The 18089-nt window shown below is 39.9% G+C and overlaps 1 protein-coding gene across 6 annotated transcripts in view; it reads right to left on the bottom strand.

Annotated features, from left to right (window-relative positions):
* faf1 (Fas (TNFRSF6) associated factor 1) overlaps positions 1 to 18089 on the bottom strand; it is a 55944-nt gene that overhangs the window by 9504 nt on the left and 28351 nt on the right. For all 6 annotated transcript variants that reach the window (XR_008414880.1, XR_008414877.1, XR_008414881.1 and 3 more), the window contains exons 14-18: positions 15251 to 15387; positions 15074 to 15162; positions 12211 to 12291; positions 11437 to 11514; positions 6617 to 6832 (exon numbers count right to left, since the gene is read on the bottom strand). Coding sequence is in view for 1 of the 6 variants with exons in the window: in XM_053868564.1 (XP_053724539.1) it covers positions 6617 to 6832; positions 11437 to 11514; positions 12211 to 12291; positions 15074 to 15162; positions 15251 to 15387 (601 nt within the window). In the remaining 5 variants the exon portion in view is untranslated. The remainder of the gene's footprint in view (positions 1 to 6616; positions 6833 to 11436; positions 11515 to 12210; positions 12292 to 15073; positions 15163 to 15250; positions 15388 to 18089) is intronic.

The following is an 18089-nucleotide window of genomic DNA, read 5'->3' as shown; positions in this document are numbered from 1 at the left end:
AGTAAACTGAATGTACAGATATGGTACAGAGTAGCAGGCCAGTTTAGAACTAATTTAACCCGAGTAAAGGCTGAACAGGAACAAAGCAGATGGTGTGGAGAAACTATTATTTTTCATCCAAAAATGCAAAAGCCTTTGTTTAAGTGCAGAGGAGCCACCCACACTGGAGGTGATTGAGTTATGCACCACGATGGGGGACTGAGCCATGTTTTTTAAAGCCGGGACAAGCTGACTCGCTGACACCCGCCCACCCAGTGGGCCTCTAAGCTTATGTGAGCTAATCACCAGAGGGGTAGTATTTCATTGGGCCAATCTAACACCTGGGCTGTGATGGCAAGGTGGTACGACAATGAGATGTGTCCAGGGATTATCTGCTGACTACTGCCTTGCCTTCTCTGATTAGGGCTCTTTTCCTAAACTCACAGGTCGTTCTTCATTAGACCGTCAAGAACAACAGAGTACAGATGGAAAATTGTAGGTGATGAGATCTGAAAGGTCACTAAGGTCAATGGCTTGAGAAATATCATCCCATTAAAAGTCAAGTTTTTCAGCACTGACGATTGGCAAGTAAAGTAACCTTCAACTGCTCTAATTTTAAATAAAAAAAAAAATATATATATATATATATTTTGAAGCTGGATTGTTCATGATCCACTCCTTTAACTTGTGCACTGACTAAACAGTACACGAAAAGGAAAATCATTCATGGATGGTCTTTAAATATTTAAAGCGTCACACTACCATTTCTGTTTAACAATCAGTGCATACCAAGCGAATAAATGGCATTTAAGATATAAAATGCATGGGAAGAAAAAGTATCAACTCAAAAAAAATATCAAGTATCAAAAAAAAAAAAACCCACCATAAATGCCACATTTTGCTAGGATGTCTATAAATACTACTGTTGACGAATAATTTTATACATGACAATTAAATTCAGTACTGTTAGCATTCATAGCCATGTGCAGATTGATCGTATTGTGAAAACATTGGCCTTAGATTCGGTTATATTGTATTGTTATGGAGCAAAGGTGTAGTGTAGCCTCCATCATAGTGGTAGGAACCCCACTGACAGCATTTGAACAAATGACCCTGTATTATCAGTGATCACATGCTTTAAAGATTACTACAGGAAAGGGGGAAAAAAGTAAATTGTGTACTACATTTAAAAACAGAACAGCCGTCAGTGGTAATGCAACTGCAGAATGTAACTGAGCTTTATAGCGTTCTCTGCACCGGCACCGATTTCGTGGGTGCGCCTAGGCTGTAATGCCGGATGCCGCTGAAGTGCCAGTGACTGTGAGTCAAATCACAGTTTGTATTCTATGCACATTTTCAGCCACATAAATCAGTAAACGCACCCTGCCATGCAGTTCACAAAATCATCTGGTCCCTACCACCCCAGCAGGATTAAAGCTTGGAGCACCCGCTGACAAACAAAAACCAGTTCCCCCATTATTAGTATAAGTCTGGCACATCTTATAAATGGCGTGGGTTTTGCCCTGGTCTATGCTTCCCTTGGAAGCTAAAAGAAACACACAATCCTGTTCAAGGATTCAGGTGAAATATCAGTTTAGTGTGCCTAAGGCACAATATCGCCATTGAATATTGTGATGTTTTAGGGACTCGATATTCGCTTAAACCCTTACCATAGAATTCAGTCATAGTCAGACTCCATGCCACAATTTCTCTCTGTAGTTTGATGATCTGACGTAAATATCATCGGAGATGATTGTTAAAAGGCAGCTGGATCCAGTGTTGCTGTGACGGGTTTCAAGACTGATTAGATGTGTGATTATCACAACACAAATTAGAATCCAAGATGTGACATAAACTGTGCAAAATGGACGGCCTACGATACAAAGAAGACGTAGTAAACTGTGGGGAGGTGAGGACGACACATCCACATCAAACCAACGGCTCCATCTCCCAAGTGAGTTGGACAGTCACACCATGTTCACATCCGTGCTCTCTGAATAGATATCAGTCCTCAATTTCTCTGTCTTCATTTCAACGTGTCATTTAATCACTTGACTTCTCAGTGGTGTCCTTAAAGTCCCACTGTGTTTGGGGAGGGGGTGCCACACCAACCTTATGCCCCTCACCTAGTTAACCACCTTCAGGCCCAGCAGGGAGCTCAGCTAGATGTTGGAACTGGGTGTATGTGTGAGTGTGGATGCATGCTTCAATTATAGTCTGTCCCAACAGTAGGGAAACGACCAACCGTGCCGCTGTGATCCTTTTCCCACCTCAGGAGCTCTGCGCCGCAAATGGCTGCCATGCTAATGAACCTGACAGGCTGTTATGACACCACAGCATCAGGTACGAGTAAATGAGACTTTGGGGTGGAGCAGGTGTGTGTGTTTCGTCGTGTGTGTATTTCTTTCATGTGTGTTTGTGTCTGCATCTAATAAATTTGGAAGCGTTTGAGCTCGTGGTGCACCAGGGAGAGGCAATAGGGAGAGAGCAGCATCTGACTCTGAAAAAGAAAGTAGGGAAACAAGATGCCACACTGACACAGGAGACGGGCGCCATCGGTGATTGTTTACATTGTTATCCAATTAACAGACCATAAGCATGGAGGCATCTGTCAACAAACAAAGCTGTTGTTTTTCCTCTGCTTCCCTAAGCCATATTCTCCGTTCCTGTGCCATCACAGCCATGCATAGAGACATACATTCACACGCGAGACGGACACAATCTCGCTCTGTGGTTCTCTTTAACTTGAATCAAGAGGGTTGTGTAATCGGGCAGCTTTGAACGTATTAATGTGCAGAGCGCGACCAATTTAATAACATCAAATTGGAATTGATGTCAAAAGAGCTCATCTGGCAAGGCACAATTTGTCAAAGAAAGATTTGCAGCATGAAATGATCGTGAACTGCATCTGACTGAAAATATGAAGTGATAATACAATAATTGGAACGGATTTAAGCATAAACAGAAAACAAATACAAAGGCAGATGGTCATTCTTGGCAGAGCGGGATATTTTCCCCACTGAAAAATGTGTTATGCGAAACAATTAACACCCAACCAATATATCTGCTGTTATATACTGCAGTAGGCTGGAGGCTTCACATTAAGTTTTAATTTGACGTTTCTCAATAAACCCCTCTATTGTGACTCAATTGCAGAAAATAAACAAAAGACTAATAACAGGGGAAGTGACACAGCGATACGCAGCAGTGAAAGAATAGAAGGAAAAATAAACACAGGCCCGGCGAGATGTCCTTTTCCAACATAATCAAATGTGCAGCTGAAATAACGTGTTTCAGACAGGCCATTATCGGCCCGGCCATGTTAATTAAAACCAAATAACTTGTCTGTTTTAAACAAGTGTTTATTTGGCCAATTACAAAAGCAGTGGGAGATCATTATCTGCTGCCAGGAGCATTGACGGCACGCAGTGCCGGGGGGCAAGAACAGAAAGGAACAGACCCAAATACGGATCTTCAAAGGGAAAACAGCGCTGCACAGACTGGACAGAGCTGAAGGGGGAAGGCCGGGATGAGAGCAAACTCATGTCAAAATGAAATGTAAAAAGTGAGGCAAATAATGTGTGTTACTTTGGTGACGACATATATAGGTTAAACATGTAAAACTAGCAATGAGAATCTGGGCCAGTGTGAGGAGGAATTCAGCAGCAGCAAAAACGGCAATAGATATTTTTACCTACTATATTTTTTCAGCAATATTTAAAAATATGTGTCATCTTCTTTAGTATATAAATAATATAAGTATTTAAAAATCACTTAGATAACGTTCATCATTAAATATTTTCACTTATGGCCAAGTTAGCTCAAGAAGGAAGTTATGGATTTATGCAGAACAAAGAGAAAATACATTGATGAGAAAGCGGACATTTTTGGCCTCAAAGGAGGGTAGGGAATAAAACCAGAGACTGAGAGTTCAGTACTTTACCAATAGCAACACGTCTTCACTATTCACTAAAACAAAGTTTTGATTCATTTAATATGATCGTCAGTACAGGGCAATGCCGACCTGATAAATAGCCAACAGCAACCTCTTAAAATCCCTGAGATCATGAGTGGAGATATTTCGGGCAGACCGCGAGGGAGTACTTTTAAAATAAACTTTCACAATTGTTTTTGTGAATTGCTTCAGATATTATGAAAATAAGAACTTAATATGACAGATGTGAAATCAATTTCAGCCCCAGACAAATGCCTTCCCAGCTGAGGTTTATTTTTTTTTACATCTCATGTTTTGTCTGAGAATGAACCAGCCGATTTTCATCGACGAACCTAGACGACAAAAAGGGACAGTATAACTGAGGCAAACATGCACGCTACATTGGGACTTCAGAGGTAGATGGTAAAAGTGGCTGTGGAGTGAGAAGAGGAAATTATTATTATGCTATTACCACAGCAGCCTAAACATGTTCACCACATGATGAGGAACGACAAAGTCAGGCCTCTCAACACTGGCTCCATGCAGTCAATAAAGGAAGGAATTTCTTGAATGAGAGGAAGAAAAGTGAAACACTGAAACTCCCTCTCCATCTGCAAACTCACTGACAGTCGTAGGAACGGCGGAAGGGTTAGTTCCCTGAGCATGGCTAAGCCCAGTACAAATGATGCCAGTGTAAGGCCTGCTGTAGTTCTGAAGCCATAAGCTGCTGATACCAAATGCTGACGATGAAAACCAGTCCAAAAGTTACTGACTAATAAGCAGTGATTGTTCAAACATCTCAATGTTGGTACAAGATTAAAATATAAAAAAAACATACTTTGACTTGGATGTTGTTTAAAGAATGACAAGTCCGCTAAACAATGTGCCGATCTATCATGTAATAAGAAAGGAAAACACGAGCATAAAATGGACACGGACCAATAAAAGTGGTTCTACGTAGTGACAGATAACGCTTTGAAAAGAATTTGATAGAACGAAAAGAAAAGGGGTTTCAACAGTTGTGCAGTATTACAAATGCAATAGTGGTCTATCCTCGATCCCCAGATCCTGGCAGAGCAACAGTGAGAGCGTCTGGACAGGATGGAGGCTTTCTATACTCCCTCATTTAATTACAACACAGAGCTGGCGGATTAGACAGGGGCCTGTTTTCACAGCCTCTTATTGGCACTAACGTTGTTCCACTCACTTCCACAAAATCTCTCTTGCCTTCCCATTTTCTGGAATCATCTTCCATCTTCCTCTTTTTAATATCTTCTCCACTTGTCTCCTCTATCCATTTCTCCCTCAGACTGTTTCTCTGATTAAATCTTCTTTGTTTAAGCTTTTGTCTTCTCTGTTCTCCTTCTACTCGCCATGCAGTCACCAGCCTCTTCCCACTTCTGTACCCCTTTAATCCCCCCATCCTGTTTTTGCTGAAATTTCATCTGTGATGCAGACACATCTTTATCTCCGTCTCAAACACATGTTTACTCTTGATTATAAAGAGACAACTGTGAATCCTTTAAGTGACAAAGTTGTGAACGGGGCATGTGTTCGCTTGAAAATATTTCTGTGTGTCTTGGAAGGGTGTGATTGTGACGAAATGAAAAGAGGTGGCTACGTGCTAATGTGTGTTTGTGTGTGTGTGCTAGAGGTGTTTATGCCCTAGCGGTCTCTTTTATTCACATATCTGCCCAGGCAAGCCTGCATGCACACAGCGACATCACCCCATCCACACACACGATCATCTTGATAAATGGAAATGCCTTTTTTTGTATCCAGCAGCACGTCGATTTAAAAGGGTAGTTAGAAGTGTGCTCTCTACCACAAGAGGATAAATACACGTCCGTGGAATAACACGGGTGAGAGATGACGGCGCCAGCAACCATGGAGATGACTTCCTTTACTGTTGACAACAGTATCCCAACAGCCCCAGAAAAGTGCAACAGACTGATGCCAATTAATATTCACAATGAATCTAGTATGCACAGGTGGTTGGATAAACAGAAAGCTTAATTTGTCCCCACACAGGTAGAAGTAAATAATAGCATCTGCAGACTTGAATTTTTGGAGAACAATAATAGAGGAAGAATCAAAGTAGAATGTCAATTCATCTCTATTCGGTGAGCCAGAAGCAACTAAACCAACTGAAAGAAAATGAGAGTTGAGGGGTCTTGATTTAATATCTTTATGATATTAATCAATCTATGGGAGTTTATACAGTAGATCAACAGCGTGGTTTTTAATATTGCAATTAAAAATAATTTGTATTGAGTTATAAAAAAAACATTGAATTAAAGCTTTATTGATTTCATTCATTTAAATGGTTCGCACAAAGATTTATACGTTTTTAAGGTTTCCTTGACCTAATTAAACACAAACTGAATCAGAATACTCTTTTTCATTTAAACTAAAATGTAACTATTCAATATACTGATGTATATCCACATATTATCCTAATATGCAGGATAAAATGACAACAAACACAGGGGACTAATGTCTTGCTTAACCATGAACATGTCCATAACACCCTCGATACGTGGGTCTTAAAAACTGTAGGAAGTGGGTGAAAACATTCAGCACAAATCCACAAGTACTTCCAAAACAGTGGGTTGTGTCTGCAGAGAGCCAGAACACATGACCAGATGATAAGCTTTTTTTCCACCCATGTTTAAGTATTGTAAGTAATAAGTATATACTCACATTTCTACGGGGAAAGGTGGTGAGCAGCTTGAATTCGTCGAATGGGAATCCTTTGGAAGCCACAAAGTCAAAGAGAACTTGAAGTTTACAGCTGCAGAGGAAACGTCTTTCCACAAACTCGCCACTTGGTGTGCGGATCCGCAACTTGCTGATTTGTTCTCTTGAATCTTCGCTGGGCTCTGGCGGCAGGGCCTGCTCTAATGACAAGCGGATGGCCTGAAGGAAAAAAGGAAGAGGCATCGAGACCATTAAAACCAAAACAGCATACAAATCAAGTCCAGCAACAATGTGCATGAGACTCCGTCTACTTGTACATGTATGACATGTACATGCTCACTTCACTGGTGGCGGTACTTTGTCACATGTACAACAACAAAACCGAAAAACGGAAAGCAACATTTGCGTGTGCGTCACAGTTTAGAGCGGACAAATTGGTCAATAAAAAACACAGAAATGTGCACTCCTGATTTCATTCAAAGGATATCCAACCAATATGACATGTATGTGAGCAGAAAAATGAAATCTATAAAATAATACTTTAACAAACCATATGCCTCACTATTGAGATGCTTTTAATTGTGTCATGAGAAAGTGTAACCCAACCACCAAATAGTACCAATATCAAAATCAAAATTGTGTAAAGGCTGTTTCAAAACAAGATATCACACCCAAAAACAGAGTCAGTCATTAGTTTATGTTGCAAATGGTCATGAACACCAACATATCTTTTTTTAAATGCTGTCATGAAGTCTATTAAAGCAACATGTAATCGCAGAGGACAACTGTTATTCCTCTTAATTGAAGAAAAATAACTTCCAATGAAATTTCATAAAGCATGCGCTATCAAACTGTGTTAACTGTAAACCTAAACCCAACATTCGACAGCAACACTGGCTGTTTCAAAGATGACAGAATGCTATCCAAACATGTGAGTCAGTCCAGAATGTAGCTCCCACAGCTCCATTGCATCATCACATTCTCAAATGAACTAAAAGGGTCGCAGCATCCTCAAATCCTTATCCTGTTCCCATACATCCTCCAGAATGAATCACTCACAAATCTGCATTGAACAAACAACTGTATTCTTATGTCGCCTCTTCATCAACAATCAAGACCAGAATCAAATCAGAATGTGAATGAAATTTCCCCACTGAGGGACCAATAAAGGCCATCTAATCTAATCCAAAACATCTCAGAGGCGCGGCATGGTTAAGTGAGAGTTTGTATGAACTCCCTGTGCGTGCGTAGGTTTCCTATGAATACTCCAGTTTCTTCCCACAGAATTTAATTGACGGCTCAATAATATTTCAGCCCGCCTAAGCAGGAGCGTCTCACTACACTCTCAAACACCGAATAAACTCTGCACTTGGAAGTTAAAGCCAATCCTCATGATTCCAAACAAGCTGACGTGCACCGTCCTGTCAACGCACTTGGTTGTTTAGAGATGAAAACACACAGAGCTCGTACTTTGGTGGACCAGAGAACGGTGACGTCATCGGATCGTCTTCCGACTCAAAACCAACTAACAACCATGAGCGCTCCGGTAAAGCTCTTGTTCGCAGAGATTTCAGATGGAAGAGAACTTTATGAAGCAATGACTCTAAAAACGGAGCGTTATCACGATGAGGGACCTACAGCTTCATGAACATCTGAAGCTTATGCCTGAGTCAGGACAGTTGGATTTAGACAGTAGTTGCCCTTTAATTCGTAATGGTTCCTAACTGGAGGGGCTCGCAAAGACGACTGAAAACATCCAACCATTATTCAGTTCTGCCAGGAGATAAGGGATCCATTTGGGCACAAAGACAATTATCAACTGTCATAAGTCACAGAAAAGCAAATCAACTCTCCTGTGTTCTTAACAGCGTTTCAGCTGCTCCCTGGAGCCCCACTCTTCTTTTAACTGCTGCACCTCACCTCCTCCTCCCACGACTTGTTGTTCCTGTTTGGCCAGCCGGGGAGCATATGCTGTGACAACACACCCTGACTTTATTTACACAGCATAATGCAATTATATTTCATAAGAGTCTACAACAGTAGCTCATTAGCAGTTCCTGGTTTTGGATGGGCAGGGAAGGGCGCGTGCCACTCTGTCATTAGCTCCCTCAGGTATACGCACTGATGCTGACTGAGTTAAAGGGCCCCCATGGGACACTAACACATGCATACACACGCGCAAACAACAGACTGGAGGTGTGTGGGTGAGGTGGTAGAGGTAAAATTGTACACCAAAGACACACGCATTAACACCCACAGAAGTGAGAGGTGGCGTCCCAACAAAAACCACATGCAGCTTGTAATGGGTGGCACGTGGCTACACTGAACACATAAGAATAAGCAAGTTCATGTGCTATGGACTTTTCCTCAGAGAGCTGACCAGACCCAAAGACGACAGGTTGATGAGGAAAACACAGGTAACTTAAACAGCTATATGCAAAGAAGGCATGTAGGAGATAAACACAATGCAAATCCTTTAAAGCAGGAAATAGTCAAACGCTATTGTCTGTACCACTGATGACGTTCGTCCCCCACTCCTTTAAATAAACGTTGCCTGTGTGGAGACTGCTTACACAACTACAGTGCATTGTTCACCCCACAGTGATCTAGAATATATGCTGTAGGAGGACAGTGTCAACAACAATTATCATGATAACTCAATGTTGTCAGATGTGTATTAAATAATAAAAAAATTTTTTAAAGATGTACATTAAAATTAATGGATTTCCATCTATTTATATCACATGTGAATTACAAATACTTGCAACGTAAAGCACACATTTACATTTAAAAAAAATAGAATTGATAAAAGTACTAAAAAAAAAATCTTGGCTTTTACCTCTGTGCAGTGTGCAATCATCACACACTTTTTTTTTTACCCAAAAGCCACTTGCAACTCTTATGGACAATGAGGCCAAGAACTTACAAAAGAACACATAGCAAGATAAAAATATTAACATTTGGCAACTACACACAACACACAAATGACCAATTCAAAAAATCAATTATGAAACAGCAGAGATCCAAACTACAATATAGAGACTAAATCCGTGAAATGGCAGGTATTGGCGGATATGTATCCCACTACTGGAAGACGGTACGATCAGGCTTTTAGTTAGGTTATTTTGAAACAGGACATCCAAAGCCCCATCACCAGCCCATAACCCCGCCACCAATCCATTCCCCTCCCGGCAACAAATGACTTAACAACTTGCTTTGTAAAAAAGAGGCTGTAAACTATCTGTACAAAAATAACTTACAACATATAAACACGTGAGTCAAATAACAAACATTAACAGAGATGAACTCAATAGCTGTTGCCACAATAACACTTTCAGATGTAGGGGTCTCCTGGGCAGTTACTTAATTACTACCGTGATTAAAAAAAACAAAACAAAACAAAAAAAACCCCATACCTTTATCATGATTCTTTCCATTACTACAAGCTATCGTGTCTGCAGTTTCGTTCATCTTCTTTCATATATTTATGCAGGATAGGCAAACTTTTTTATGAGCTGTGATGGTTTTCTAAACTTTGATTTAAACATTCATTCATTCAATGAAACAGCAGTCATGCACAGTTCGCTCAGCTGGAGAGTGAGTGCAAGGAGGAGAGCGGGGTTAGTGCCAAAAGAAATGCCAAAATACTTCTCTTGATTAAAAAACTGAGTTTCCGTTTATCAGCGTCAGACATCCCATCAATAAACAAACATGTCGACCGCAATGGCCACGCTATGGCTGCAAAAGGATAGAGAGTCGGTGAATTTCCATCATATTGCGCAAAATGACCAGGCGGAAACACCCTCTCCGAGGAAACCAGTGTGTTGACACTACAAGTAGGGCATTATACAGGATAATCGGACATTTAGGGCGTCCTGCTGAGAAAAACTGGGCGTCCATTTTTTTTAGCAAAAAGCCTGGATATGGTCCGCTGCGATTCATTGTGATATAGTAAGAACAATTATATTTTGTAATATTTGTCCATAAGAGCCACGATATCAATACAACGTCCCGCAATAAAGTCTGGCAAAATTTCAGCGAATCGATATTTTCTTGGACCACCTGACAAATCAACCAACAAGGCTCCTTCTTTCACTTCTATTAAACCATTTTTCACATCAGTTAAGTAAGAGTCAATTAAACTGGAGCTGACCTTGAACCACAGTGTGTTATTTAAAACACTCATTTTGATTGGACTAATCACACAGAGCACCGGCCAGGGCCCCTTTTGTTGTTTTCTGTTTAACTTAAGTGACAAATCACCTGAGTGAGAGCGGGGTTACCTAATACGTCTCAGTGCCCCGAGGTTTTCTGCCTCTGAGTAAACAATGGTCCTGGACTACACTGTATTTCTAAAGAGTGTATTATAACACTGGTACCGTCATTACAGACAATTGTTTTTCTAGTGTGTCTGCCTGCATGTGTGTCAGCCCGCTCTTCACGTACATTAATTGTTTTCAAGCCAATGTCTGTTTGCTTAGGTTGTGTGTGTTTGTGCACATGAAAGGCCTTTTGTCCACAAGGGTTTCAATACCAGCCTGAGAGCACCATCATTGTAAAGCACAACGATTACTGTGTGTATGTAAGGTGCCATTTGAAGGGATGGACTTTACTGTAATTAGGATAGTTCTTTTTTTTTTTTCTTTTTTTAACCTCCAGAAGCCGGATTATCCAGACGACTGGCATTATAAGTCAGCGTTGGGCAGATGGCAAGTAGTGACGGACGGCAGACACAAGCTTACTAAGATCAAGAGAAGAATCACTGATAGTTATATGATGCAACTTGTACAACATCAGCAGCACAGGATGAATTATTTTCTCACCTCTTTTTCCTCCTCCTGCTCCTTTCTCATCTGCTCCAGGCGAACCATTTCGGCCTCTTCTCTTTCTTGGGCTTCTCTCTATAGAAACAGGTAGAAAAATATCAAGTGGTAGGGTAGTTTTATATAGTAGTTTTTTACAGGGTTTGCGCTACATGTAAATGATGTTGGCGCAATGCCACATATTTAATGAGAGCTGCCATTGCCACGTCAGAAAAATGTTAACAGATGAAATCTTGCGTGCTGAAACATATAACATAAGAGGAAACATCAAAACAACGCATCATGGAGGGGGGCATGATCATGATGGTTTTTGGTGTGTTCTTAACGGAACGATTCTGAAGTAACCTAATAATAATAATAATAATAATAACTGGGGTCCGCTGCTGGTGAACACAGAGTGTACTCATTTAATTAAAGTTTATTCATGATACTCATTGATTCACCTTATTTTTCTACTACTTTTCAGCATAGTTTATTTCATCTGTATTCATTCACTGGCTTAACATGCAATGTTCTCGTTGTGTGACATAATAAATATATTTTCCCTTCATTTAAGACTTTATATTTAGCTAGTATTTTTTATGAAGGGATGATGATTTAAAGACAGAATAGCCATTTATGCCATTATACAATAACTTCCCTGGATTGCTGGGACAACACAGTAATCCCACAGGGGCTATATTGAACATGACGAATGAACGAACATCTCTTATGAAAAGACAAAGCACGTTTTCCCCCTTTCTTTAATTACGAGGTTCAAATGAATCCGAGTACCTTTTTTCTGTCTGCCTCCAGAGATAGGCGATAAGCCTCATCCTGCTCTCGCTTCACCATCTCCCTTGCTTCACGCTCGTCCTGTTTGGAGAAGGGGATAAAAACAGAGCGGAGGCCCATTAGGAGAAAACAGAATGAAAGACACAATGACAAAACATCTGAGCGACATTCAGAGTGTGGGAGCCAAATAGACCTGAACTAAAGAAAATGCAGCCTGTTGAGAGAGGTTACACACAAACGCCAAGTATGAAAGAGTAGCACCAGGGGAAGCTATTGGGACCGACCTGTCATTGACCAAACCTCAACTTTCTTTTATGTTGCCTCATCTCAGCATTACTGTGCCTTTTGCTTTTGTTCACTCTTCCTGTTTGTACAGAGGGAAGGGGACGAGCGGCCTTTCTCTTTCTACCTGCTGTGACTACAGAGTGCTTTACAAAGACGACGACTCCAACGAGTGTGCATTGTATGAACAGCACACATCCATTAGTTTTTGGGTTTCTGAGGGCTCATGCTGTTTGGTTGGCCGGATATGGCAATGTAAGCTTATTGTAATGATCTGAAGGCCACTATGCAACGAAGCCGTGGCAAAGAAAACAGAACAGTGTCTATTGTTGCTTTGAATTTGAAAATGCAAAGGATACATTTGTGCTTTTTGACTGGCATAATGGGTAGACATTGAATAGAAACTGTGAAAGAATGGCACAAAAACAAGCAAAAGGTCGGGAGGCCAGCAGTCACGCAAATAAAGTCTCAGCTGCAAACAGCTCATACAGGTGTACAACATCTTCATAGCTATCGAACCACTACTAGACAAACTTGCCATCTTCCCAGTTTTTTGGGATTAAATTCACATTTTTTTTTGTTCAATTTCAGTTTGTTTTGTTGTTGTTGGCTTGTTCTAAATTGAAACTACTCAGCGGCTGTTCATGACTTTAAAAAAATCTACTATCTACAGGAACAGCAATGATACTGAAATTTTGCACCATTTTGGTGCTTTTATATCATAAAGTATAATACAACATCTAAAGGATTCACAGAAGATGTTTGGAATTTTTATAATCATGTGTGAAAGATTGCATAAATAAAGCATGAAAAGGGGAGGAATCGTGTTGTATTAGCAATTGTGTAGTTGTACTATGCAAAATGCTTTAAAAAAGGAAACGGCAAGAAAAATTTCGTTTTACAAAAATGTCAGACCATGGAACATGGAGAAGAGAAGTTGCCATTCATTTTCAATTATTGGTCAAATGTGTAAATTGTGGCTATTGATTAAAATCATACAAACTCAGGATATTTTTGGAGACACATTCCAATATACATTCATAACACCTAGATTTATTAAAATTCAACTTACATTTATGGACATAACATTAAAAGAGTAACAGTCTTGTAAATTAAGCAGAAACCCCTGGAACATCTCTTTTTACCAGAGCAAATGTTTTTATTTGTTTTCCAGCAACAGTGTCACATTTGCTTTTTAATTTCACTTTATCCGGATATTCCCAAGTCTTCTCAGACTCCCAAGCATTTTCATATTCAACAAAAAGCTAACTTACTCTTAGGACATCTGGACATGGAAAAAGTATTACATTACATATATCTGGTTGATACTGATCTTTATAACTAAAAGGTAAAATGCAGAATTTCAAACCATTTTAAATTACGTTACTTTAATCTAAGCAGGCATTAAAGCAGCCACAGTCTCTATGAAGACGTGCAGCTGTGACATCTCTGAACAGACACAAAAGTCACTGTCAAAGTGGAATGTCTGTGCAGGGTGGATGCCAGTATTCTTGTCTGAGTGTATTTGAGTAATGATGTGGAAAGGAGGACAAATATAATGAACAGAACTCAGAAACAACTGACTTATATTGCAATGGACAAGAGAGACCAAAAACAATCAGCAAATTCAGAAATTCCAGTCATGGCACCAGGTAAGTATAAGTGCATTCGTATGTACATACCAAGTATTTGATACTTTCAGGTGGCAATTAATGAGGCTTTTTCTTTTGTCGTCCTGTCCCACACGCTAAGTAGCCATCAAAACGTAGCGCATTTCACATCAGCAAAATGTGCTCCAAGTAACTACAGTCGACTGGCAGATACGGCTCTGCTTGTTTGTGCTTCAATGAAAACACATTATAAAGGTGACAGTGTCCACGCAATAGTGAAGAAATAAAAGCCTCAAAATATGCATACATAAATCAAGAGAGGGGCTGTTCAGAGCAACGAAATACCACTCACAGTTAAATGGAAATTATATTTCTCGTTACATCATTACATGAGATTTGACAAGAAGTGCACAACAGACAACCCAACAATTACTGTCTCTCAAAAGTGAGAAACCCTGAAGTATGTCAATACTACTGTATGAATTTGAACAATTTCTTTCATAGGAGTCAACACCTGTGACTTTCATTTGAGGACATTCAGGAGTTTCACACATGGTTGACTCTGTCTAATTGTCAACTTCTAATATAGAGTGACAAGTCTAATAAATAGAAACAGTTTTGAGAGTTGTACATGAAAGCGTGGGACACAGACAAACTCGGCAGACGACACACTGGACATATAGATCAGAATAAAGTTTGTCTTTTCTGATTGTGGTAAATGGTGTGTATGTTTTCAAGTCACGGTTTCTCAGGGCAAAGAAGCTTGCGCTTGACCAGAGATTTACAGAAATTTCGGTCAGTTTGTCTTTGTTGCAATATATGGATCATAACAGTTCTGCTATAATTTGATAATATCGGTATCACGGATCTTGTACCGTGCATCATACCACGATTCCCACTCCTGGGCACGTAGTCTTAACTAGAAAAAATCTGTTTTCTGGGGGAAAAAAATTCAGCATTCCAATACATACCTCATCTTTGATATCTTCTTGTTGCTGCGCTGTGAAGATTTCCATTGCTCCCATTAACCTCATCATTAGCTCATCCACTGTGGTGTTACCTTCACACATATATATAAAAAAAACAATTATCAGTCACAACTCAGCCAAAAGTAACATGATACTTCAATGGTTACAACAGTCATTTACCTTGAATAACATTAAGAACTTCATTAGAGGTGCGCTTGCCCATGACTATTAGCAGCAGGGGGAACTGATCTGTCTTGTACGTCCGTATAGTTTGTGTCACCACACTGCCAAAATGCCTCGTACAAATAGTAAGTAGTCTGAAAAACAGAAAAAAAGGTTTTGTTTATCTTAAATAGATGTTTCATTTACAAACTGCAGGTCACAATAAATCATATAGAACTCAGCAAACAAGCAGCAACACAGACAATTTCACCTGAACAGCAGAGGGTATTGAGTGTTTGGTGTGCAGCTCAAATAAATAATACACACTAGCTGTGGATTTAAGGAACTTAAAACCAATTTAGCATTTCTTATTCCATCAGAATGACATGCTGTCTCTATTGGAACAAAAACTGAATTAGTATTCCTCACCAGACACCAAGACTTGATAGGGCAGAAGAGGATTTCTTATTCCATTACAAAGACAGAACTTTTTAAATTAACATTTCCAGGAGGGAAAAGGGTAGCAGGCATCCAGGGCCTGCCGAGCTTCCAGTAAATGTCATAATATTAATGAATTGCAATAGAGTGAATGCAAATATAGATTAGCTTTCCCCTGCCTTTTAATAAGATCTACTTTAATAACTTTAGGAGGAGGAGCAGAAAAAACAGAGAAATAATGGGATGAATGTAGAGAGAGTAGGTCACATAAAGAAGATGAGGGGAAGAGTGCAGGGAAAGGGGCTGAAAGTCATTAAAAATGAAGCTGAGATTTAAAGAAGGAATATAAGACACAGGTGTAAAATGCATTTACACTATTATATTATAAGAATCAGCAAATTCTTTTTCAAGTAAATGGGCAAGTGTGCAACTCAAAGAATGCTTATCACTGATTGTGGCAAACTAGATGTTGTGACCACAGAAACAGTGAAAAATATACAATACAAGCCAAAAGGTCTGAACAAACGCCTCATTCAGTTTCTTTTGTTTACCTTCCCTTTTCATTGGCTTGTCCTCTTAATGGCAGAGGGACCAACAGTTGCGAAGATGTCAGGCTGCTACACATTTGACTGACCTATTTGTCAACAGTCAGAATTCATATGACAGTAAGATCTAATCACGTGTCAGGTAGAACAGTCCGTCAATGTGTTATGAACTAAATGTCAATCCGTGTCCCCAAGTGTAGTCACAAAAACCATGAAGGGCTAAAATGAAAGTGGCACACATGACAACCGTCCAAGGCAGGGAGGACCAAGAGTGACCTTGGCAGCTGTGGACAGTAGACGGTACAAATCAGACCTCAATGGTCAGACAGCTGCAACGAAACCGCAATCGGTGAAAGATGAAGAGATTTGTTTGGGCCAATAAACATAAGGAATGAACATCAGACCAGAGGAAATCGGAGCTCTCGTTTGATGAGTCAGAAATACTGACCACTTTCGTCTCGCAACCCAACTCATTTCAAACCTGCCACATTATTGTGAAGTCGGCCTATTCTGGAGAACGTGCAGGTGACTCATGAGTCGCCTTTATAATCCAGTAAAATTAGAAGGATAAGTAGGTCAACCCAAGAATTTGATGCAGTATGATTGGGTCGCTCTGGTATTTGGGCCTGTCGTGTTCTAATTTTGTCACACAAACAGATTCAGAGTTGGTTCTATTTGATCAAGCCACACATCTGTCCAAATGTAAAACGTGTACTTCTACAACAGATCAAGCGATGTGTGTGGCTTGATGTGGGCAGATGACAGAGCAAATTTACTGTAAATTATTCGTTTCCACCAAACATGGAGGAAGCACTCATCTTGGTAGTTTTGGTGTATATATTTCATAGTGCAAAAAAGGAGAAAAACTATGCTTCATATATTCTAAAAAAAAAAAAAAAAGGTTTTCAAAACTGACATGAGCATTGTTTTTTGTTACGAATAGGTGATGAGCATAATTTTTATGTGATATTAACAAACATTAAAAAAAAAGTTTGTTAATATGAAATATTAACAAACATTTTGTTAATATGTGATATTAACAATATATCACATATTAACTGGGTCTGCCTAAGCGGACCAAGCATATTTAGACCTGCGAAACCTGTGAAAACCTGTAACTTACCATGTTCAGTCTGGCAATATTAATAACAGTTCAGCTCATATACTTCACCTCTAGGACATATTTTTGTTCACTGTTCTGCACAGCTCTTTGACCCACAAAACTGAACGAATTCAGCTATATAATTAGACACCCCTACCCATGCCTTAACCTGCTGAACTTCAAATGACCCATGGCTTCAAAGAACTGTTACCCGAAGTCCCACTGATCATTTGTCCTTACACTTGCCCCCCCTCCAGGACATCGTCCCTAGCAGAATATCACAAAAGCTCACAAGGAAACTCTAACCTGTAATGAAAAGGCAGAGGGAACAATAGACACTAACTTGAAGGGTAACTCAATCTTAAATCACTGGTCAAGAACCAGCCAGACAATTTAGTTATTTACTCCAAGCCACAACAGTCACTGGTGTGCAATTAGAAAAAAAAACAAAAAAACTTCTTATACCGTAATGTAACTAGGAAAGAAATAAATAAGCTCATAACTGTACTACAACTGAGGAATACAGTCCTTAAAGCAGGATCCTGAGGGCAGAAGAAATTCAAGCCAGTTCTTGTCGGGAGGTGAACTGTTCAGTCCATTCTCATCCATCCATAACATAACATGGTAAAGAATGTCAGGTCTGCCCCACCAGACCTGTAGAGGAAACACCTGCATGCAACTAGCACCCAATGTGGGCTCTGTCTTCTGTGATTGACAGCAACCAATTTGTCAACAACTCCACCGCCAACTGCATAGCCAGACAGCTAAAAAA

This window comes from Synchiropus splendidus, chromosome 1 (assembly GCF_027744825.2).
Source record: "Synchiropus splendidus isolate RoL2022-P1 chromosome 1, RoL_Sspl_1.0, whole genome shotgun sequence".
NCBI lineage: Eukaryota > Metazoa > Chordata > Actinopteri > Syngnathiformes > Callionymidae > Synchiropus > Synchiropus splendidus.
The sequence above is the reverse complement of the archived record's forward strand: the minus strand, read 5'-3'. Positions and strand labels throughout refer to the sequence as shown.